This window comes from Chionomys nivalis, chromosome 5, assembly GCF_950005125.1.
Source record: "Chionomys nivalis chromosome 5, mChiNiv1.1, whole genome shotgun sequence".
Taxonomy (NCBI): domain Eukaryota; kingdom Metazoa; phylum Chordata; class Mammalia; order Rodentia; family Cricetidae; genus Chionomys; species Chionomys nivalis.
In genome coordinates, this window is record NC_080090.1 from 82,817,250 (window position 1) to 82,825,538 (window position 8,289).

Here is an 8,289-nt window from a genome sequence, read left to right on the forward strand (position 1 = left end):
TCAGTGGTTAAGAGCATTGCCTGTGCTTCCAAAGGTCCTGAGTTCAATTCCCAGCAACCACATGATGGCTCACAACCATCTGTAAAGAGGTCTGGTGCCCTCTTCTGCCTTCAGGCATACACACAAACAGAATATTGTATACATAATAAATAAATAAATATTTTTTTTAAAAAAAAGATACATCAATGGGATAGAAACACAAAGCTTGGCTTTACCCTTGAAATTCAGACTATAACTTTGTCAACTCAATCCTTCTAGCAGTTTCTCTTTGTCATCCATCTTTATCTCTTCATCATGGCCCTGAGGGATTCATCAGGATGACACCAGGTACCATGAACTGTGGTCATCAAGTCTTGAAGATTCCTGGGTGGTGAGGTCTCTGTAGATTCCTAGTACATTTGAGCAGCTGCTGTATGCAGAGAGAATGCTCTCCTGTCCTGGAAGGAAGGGCGAAAGCACTTGCAGCTGGAGAGCTGCAGACGAGGGCCCCTGGTGATGATACCACCAAGCCGACCTCATGGCTCACAGCCACCTAGAGCTCCAGTCCCATGGGATCCAACATCTGGTCTCCGTGGGCACCAGGCACACAGGGTGGTGCACACACATACATAAAGGCATTCATCCATACCCTTAATAAGTCTTTACAATGATAACCATAGAACTCAGGGTCCACATCTCATGTAGCGTTTATTGTCACTGTGACAAAATTTCTGACAGAGCAACTTAAAGGAGAAAGGATCTGTTTTAGGCTCGCTGTTTGAGAGGGCACAGTCCACCACAGTCCAAGAGAATGTGATGGAATTCATTCACAGAGGTAGGAGTAGGTTGAGGTAGGATACCACAAGGTCCTAAACCCTACATCTACCAGCTAAATCCTACATCCAGCAGGTTCCACAACTTTCCAAGACAATGCCACTAGCTTGATATATATGTGCCTGTAAGAGACATTTTGCATTCAAACCATAACACATCAAAGAGAAAGTAACCTCTTAATCAAAAATGATAAATTTGACTGAAACTATAAAAAAAAACTTCTTTAAATAGTTGAAAAAAAGTTTGGAAAATATCTGAATGAAATGATCATGATTTATTCCAAATAAATAGTTTATAGAAATTAATAGTAAATATATATATGATTATAATATGTAAGAACATGACTACCTGAATATCATAAACTATAACAAAAGCACCAAAGCCACTGAAGTATCTGAATTTAAGTTCTTAAAAAACTAAGCACTGGGCAGTGGTGGTGCAGGCCTGTAACCCCAGCACTTGGGAGGTAGAGGCGGGTGGCTATCTGAGTTCAACGACAGCCTTGTCTATAGGTTGATTTCCAAGACAGCCAGGGTACACAAAGAAACTTGGTCTTAAAAAGCGAGAAAAAAAATTAAAATAAAACATTAAGCACCAGAAAAAAAATGTGGACTTCTGTGGCATAGAGAACAGCAGACAGTAAACTAAGCACATTCTAATGGCAAATATGGCTGAAACGGTTATGTAAAAATCTAAATATTTGGAGACTATATAACATACAATATTAAAAAAATTTAAGAATAATGGGAGTATGTGGACACTTTAAAAACATCCTCTATAGTTGGGTTTTATGTTTTTGTTTTATGTCTTTGAGGGCCTGCCACCCAGCTCCCAGATAAATATACAGAGACTTATTCTTATGAATGACTGGCCTTAGCTTGGCTTATTTCTAGCCAGTTTTTCTAACTAATCCCATTTCTCTTTAACTATGTTTAGCTCTGGGCCTTTACCATTCTTTAGTCTATATATCTTTCTTTCCTACTTACTCTGTGTCTGGCCGTGTGACTGGGTGGCTAACCCCTGAGGTCCTCCTCTCTTTCTCTTTTTCTTGCCCCTTGCCTTCATGTCTCCTATTTATTCTCTCTACCTGGCAGCACCACCTATCACTCTCCTGCTCTTTATTAGACCAATCAGGTGTTTTAGACAGGCAAAGTAACACAGCTTTACAGAGTTAAACAAATGCAACATAAAAGAATGCAATAGACCTTTGAACCATGAATCAAATATTCCACCATATAAATGACTATAACACATCTTAAACTAATATTCCACAACATCCCTCCCTGGATAAAAAAAAAATCACCAACCTATTAAGTATGATTGTGTTGAAGAGCCAAATCTGGGGTGATTTTCATGAAACTTCATAATGAAAGAGGCAAGTACAATTCCAAACAAATTCCTTGAAGATTATGGTAATTTTTACAGAAAAATGAATAGTAGTGGGGAAAGTTGTAATGCTCTAAATACAGCCTATTTAGGGGCGGGGGGGGACCTCCTGAAAACAATTGAGGTTAAATGTTGTACGCTATTCTCCCTCCATCCCAAAGACAATACGGTACTGGACAGGGCAGGATGGACCACAGAACAGTCAACCCAGAGGCTCCCACAGTAAAAATGGGGGAGGCCTATGAGAGATGGTGTCAGAGAAGACTCCAGGGGCCGGATGGGAAAGGGGCCCGCCACTTCTGCTTAGGGAAAAGGGCCCCCCACTTCTGCTTAGGGAAAAGGGCCCCCCACTTCTGCTTAGGGAAAAGGGCCCCCCACTTCTGCTTAGCCCCTCACACTAGTCAGAGAATGGGTAGCACCCTAGGCTGGAAAAGATAGATGTTTCTATTGACTAACTTGTTTGTAATCCTGTGTCCTCCTGAGGAACAAAGAGACAGTAGCTGGCCACACCTCACAAAGCAGCCTGGGTACCACAGGAGTCCAGGGCACTGTCCTTCACTCTGGCCTTTGTGGCCTTCTCCTCTCTAGACAAGCTGGGGAAAGCCACTGGGCTTGGGCCCCTGCAGAGAAAATCCACCCTATGAGCTCAGAAGACTTCCCATGGGTATGAGACCACAGCCAGGAAGCACTGATCTGTGTTTTTCAGTAAACAACCTACTTCTACTTCCTCTCTGCCCCTTGCTCCCCTCCCCTCCCCTCTGGGCAGCTGCCTCTGTCCACCTTCTCCCTGGTGGTGTCTTCGCTGTTTGTCTCCAGCTTCCATGATCACTCATGCTCTTTGAGCCCTAGACTGAGCTGTGCAAAGCGGTAGAAGTTCCCAGCATTGGGCCTGGCCTCTGTCTAGGCTCTGTCCCACTGGTCTTCCTAGGAAGGCGGCTGTAGCCCCGTGGCCAGCCAGGAGGTAGGCTCAGCTCAGCTCAGCACCATGTGGGTAGAGGGCCTCTTAGAGAAAGCCCAAGCCTAGAAACTGGGGAGCCCATGAAGAGATCAGCCAGCTTTACTCCCTGACCTCTTGACTGTCTTTCCCAGCTTATAACTGATAAGAAATATTCTTTTAAAAACTGTTATGCTTCTTTAATACATGCGAGTATGTGTGTGGGCATGTGTTTATGGCACATGTGTGATCAGAACACAGCTTGCAGAAGTAGGTTCTTTCCTTTTACTATGTAGGTTAGGGGATTGAACTCTCGGCTCCTCGGGCTTGGTGGCAAGCACCTTTACCTACCGAGTCATCTCATCAGCCCAAGGGAAAAAATTCTTGTCAGGAACGAACTAGATATGGATCCCAGCTGTGTACATTTGAGTTAATGGGTAGATTTTGCAGATCGAGGCAGGCCCTTTCCCCTTACAGAAAGGCAATCTGGCTACTCCCTCCCTCTCTAGCTTAAAATCCTTACTCTGAGAACTGGGTTTGGACAGAAACGTGAGGATATGTAGCCCTCTATCCCCATCTTCCTACTTCCTGCTCCATTATCAAAAAAAAAAAAAAAAAAGACCCAGCCCAGGGTGTCCTGTGGCCCAGTCTGCCCAGAACGGTACCTTTTAGTGCCGGGCTTCTTTTCCTCTTGGTGCGTCTTGCTTTGGATCATGAGTGTTTTCCTCATCCTACATCCAATCACTGTCAAGCTGGGCACACACACAGCTGCCCTTCTGTGCTCTGGCCCTTTAGAGAGACATCTTCCATGCTGCTCCTCAGAAGAGGAATCTACCTCTAATGCTGTCTGTGTGGAGACCTGTACTCATCTTGACACATCATCTTCCTACTGCCACTAGGTCAGCTCAGGGGCAGTGCACTTGCCTGATGAAGGGGAGACCTTACCTCCTGCAAAATAAAATGATAATCACCTATTTCAGTCCCAAATACAACAGCCTCCTGTGACGTCCTGCCAGAGCTTTCCCAAGACAGACTTACACCGGAAGCCCTTCAGGATCAGGCACCTTGATGCCGTCAGCTTCATCTGATGGCCGCTTGCTCACGCACCTACACGCCTACCCTAGGCTCTCGCAGTCTGCCGGTGTCTTCCTGCCTGTCGCAGTGTCCTTGCTCTTATATCTCCTCCTAGGCTGGCTCGCCCTCCCTGTTCTGCCACACATTTTTACCTTTATCCTCTTCCTAGACCTGACCTGAAGCATTGTCCCTCAGCGGCCTTTTCCCACCAGCAGCACAGCCCTTACTTCTAAGCTCCAGGCAGACTTTGTTTTAAACATGGACCACGGTTTGAATGATGGCATGTTGGCTATTGCACACACGGCCTGTGTCTTTCCCTGCCTCAGTTATGGATCGGAAGTAAAGATGCATTTCTTGCAATGCCCAGAACAATGCCTGCTACACAGAGAGGTCACTGTTGATGGAACAGAAAGAAGCACAACTCAATAGATATCGGTTAAGAATTTGTGTGCAGCTCCTTGAGAAGGTATGTTTTCCCTCACCCACCCTTGTCCCGCCTCTTGCCATCCCATGCAAGCTCAGGCATCCTGCACACCCTTATCCATGAACTCTCTCCTTCTCCTCACTCCACAAGGGCTCTCTGAACTCCTGTCTCATGATTTAGAACAGCAAATCTGTTGCTTTGTTTGGGGCCATTTTGTGTCGTCGAGGTTATGGCCCTGTTTGACTTACCCCGGCAAGGTTTTGAAGGATGAGAAAGGAGGAGGGCTAACCTAGGGCCCTGGCCCTTTCCAGCAGGGCATTCCAACTGCGGCTACCCTCCCTAGCTTTAAAACCCTTCCGCAGGCGCCACGAGGACTGGACTAGGGCCAAAAGCCACTCCAGATGACACATCCAGCCCTTCATCCCAGAACTAATTAGTCCAGGAGCTCTGAGGCTATTCTTGATCAGGAAGCATGGGAGGGTCCCTCAACCTCCAGGCCCCCTTTGTGCCGCACGGCAGAGCAAATTACAGACAGAAACTGAGGCATCTTCCTAGTTAGAAGCCCTTGTGTCTGGTCAAAAGCAACCCCTGGTGAGAACCGGTAAATGCTTTAGGGCACCCACTGCCTCTTGTGTCCCATATCAAATTTCACGCACCCCCCCCCGCAGCCCAGATAATAGACTGAGCACCCAGAAATGATGAGCCATCAACTCTGAATGGTCACAGGTCTCCCAGTTCATAAGGACATTCCTTATAGTAATCAGTCATGAAGCCCCCTTTAGATCAGCCTCAACTTGGAAGCCACCATTTCCATCACAGAGGCCTGCCCCTCCCGGCCCACACTCTTCTCCCCTTCACCTTCCTACTCACCCCTTCGCCTCAGCCTGGGGTGGCAGGAAGGGAGGTGCTGGGCACCGGCCTTGAAAAGCAAACCCCTCCTGCTCAGAGAGAGCTGCACGGCGCCCAGGTGCACGCAGGCCCAGTGACCCTAGCCATGCAATCCACCAAGGCCTGGACACAAAGCTGGGGTACGACGTTCTGGGACTATTACTATTCAGGTTCTGGCTCCCTGGATCAAATGGAGCTTTGCCCAGCCTGGGACCTGCCCTACAGCCATGCCATCATCCCTGCCCTCTACCTGGCCGCCTTCGCTGTGGGCATGCCCGGCAATGCCTTCGTGGTGTGGCTGCTGATCAGGCAGCGGGGACCGCGGCGACTGGTGGACACCTTCGTGCTGCACCTGGCGACCGCCGACCTGGGCTTCGTACTCACGCTGCCACTGTGGGCCGCGGCGGAGGCCAAAGGCGGCCTCTGGCCCTTCGGCGACGGCCTGTGCAAACTCAGCAGCTTCGCGCTGGCAGCCACGCGCTGCGCGGGCGCGCTGCTGCTGGCGGGCATGAGCGTGGACCGCTATCTGGCCGTAGGCCGGCCGCTGAGAGCGCGGTCGCTGCGGAGCCCCCGCTGTGTGCGAGCCGCGTGCTGCGGCGCCTGGGCTGCGGCGTTCCTGGCCGCTCTGCCGGCCTTGCTGTACCGCGGGCTAAAGCCGAGCCCCGACGGCGTGGGCAGCCAGTGCGCCGAGGAGCCATCGGATGCGCTTCAGGGCCTCGGCTTGCTGCTCTTGCTGCTGACCTTCGCGCTGCCGCTGGCGGTCACCCTGGTCTTCTATTGCCGAGTGTCGCGCCGCCTGCCGCGCGTGGGGAGGGCCCGGAGCAATTCGCTGCGCATCATCTTCGCCGTGGAGAGCGTCTTCGTGGGCTCCTGGCTGCCCTTCGGCATCCTGCGCGCCGTCTTCCACCTGGCGCGCCTCCGGGCGCTGCCGCTGCCCTGCGCTCTGCTACTGGCGCTGCGCTGGGGTCTGGGTATTGCCACCTGCCTGGCTTTCGTCAACAGCTGTGCGAACCCGATCATCTACCTCCTGCTGGACCGCTCGTTCCGAGCCCGGGCCCGGTTCGGGGTGTGCACGCGCGCCGGGCGTCAGGTGCAAAGGATCAGCTCGGCGTCCTCGCTCTCCAGGAACGACAGCTCGGTTTTCTGGGGCCGGTCCCCAAAGGCGAGCTCTGCCTCGTCCTGGTAGCCTCCCCGGGTGGCACAGGTGGAGCGGCCGCGGGGCGACAGTGCTCCCAGATTCACCCCAGACTGTGCATCGGCTTTCTAAGAGCTGGCAGCTAAGACTGGCTGTTCTCACAGACTGATAGGCGTGGGAAGATGGGGGTGTTTCCTTAATTTTCCCCTGGGCAAGAAAGGCTGTAGATACCCACCTGGAGAAGCATGGGAAAAGCGCGGGTTCACGGAGTAGATGTGAGGGAAGAAGGTTTTCCTCTTTGCTTCATTTGATGTAGCTCAGCCCAAACATCCAACCCAGACTCTCAAAGATCCTTCTTGCCCTGACTATTCTTGCCCCTGCAAAAGCTTTTGCCCCCTGAGAAATTTCTTCTCCAAGTCAGCCCTCTAGCAATGCCACCTCAAAACTGTTCTGAGAGGAGAGGCAGTTCTCTCGCTCTGGTCATCTTTGTTGCTGTGTTGCCTGAATCCTGTCTCATTCCCAGTTTGGATTTTCATTTTCAAAGGCTCACCAACCCCAGAGTGAACTAACTGCCCAACTTGGTTCTTCCCACCTGTTCCCTCAGAGTACCTGCCCTGCTGTGGCGACCCCTCTCCCCTCTGGAGAAGCTGTTCTGGCCTTCCTTCTGAATGCTGGGATCTGAAATTTTCAGGGGGTGTTCAGATTCCCCATCACTCATCCAGGGACCCCAGGTTCTTCTGTGAGTTCACATCTCAATAATGATAATAAACCATTTGTTAGCCCTAGTTGGCAACTGTGTCTTGACTTGAACAGCAAGAGTCAAATGAGTGTCAGAAAGTGCATCACACAACCAGACAAAACTCAACTCACAAGTTGAGGCGCCTCGGGGTGATGGTTTGTGTGATGTTGAGATGGAGAGGACCAGTTGCACCTGTGTCAATGTGGCACTCTCAGGGGGGCAGAGAATTGCTTATTCTTTTAAAGGACATCTCACATCTTGAAGCTTGCAAGATGAAAGGAAAAAAAAACCAAGAGGAAGATGTACAGCATCTGCCTGCCAGGTGTCATTTCAAGGAAGAGATGTGTAATTTTGATTTTTTAAAAAATGTGGTCCAGGCTTTCCCCCAAGCTCTGGGAGTCCTTCCAGTACAAATCTTTGGAGTTAACCATTTCAGACTCTGGTTTATCCTTTGAGGCTTCTGGAAGGCTTAGAAAAGAATTTTTTTCTTGTTATTTGGTTTTTTTTTGTTTGTTTGTTTCTTTGTTTTTGTTTTTCTTTTGTTTGTTTGGTTTCTGATTTTTGGTTTATTGCGACAGGGTTTCTCTGTAGCTTTGGAGCCTGTCCTGGAACTCACCCTACAGACCAGGCTGGCCTCTAACTCAGAGATCTGCCTGCTTCTGCCTCAAGTGATGGGATTAAAGGCGTGCGACACCACGGCCCAGCCTAGGCAATGTTTTCATTTGAAAAGATTTGACTTAGAAACATCTTGATCAGTGAGGGAAAAGGATTCCAGGATCAGGGCTGTCCCTGAGAACCACGTCCTTGCCAGACTGTGGATCTTGGAGAGCTACACAGACTGATGCTTCTGTGTGAGGTTAAGTCTGGAGATGGGCATTCTCTCAGGCTGTTTAACA

General features: G+C 49.7%; 1 protein-coding gene across 1 annotated transcript; it reads left to right on the forward strand.

The window, feature by feature from the left end:
- The first annotated feature begins 5,543 nt into the window (after window positions 1–5,543).
- On the forward strand, window positions 5,544–6,705 carry Gpr25 (G protein-coupled receptor 25). The gene has a single exon (XM_057770987.1). It carries the CDS (start codon window positions 5,626–5,628, stop codon window positions 6,703–6,705), a length of 1,080 nt encoding a protein of 359 aa, XP_057626970.1. The 5' UTR covers window positions 5,544–5,625.
- Window positions 6,706–8,289: the final 1,584 nt, after the last annotated feature.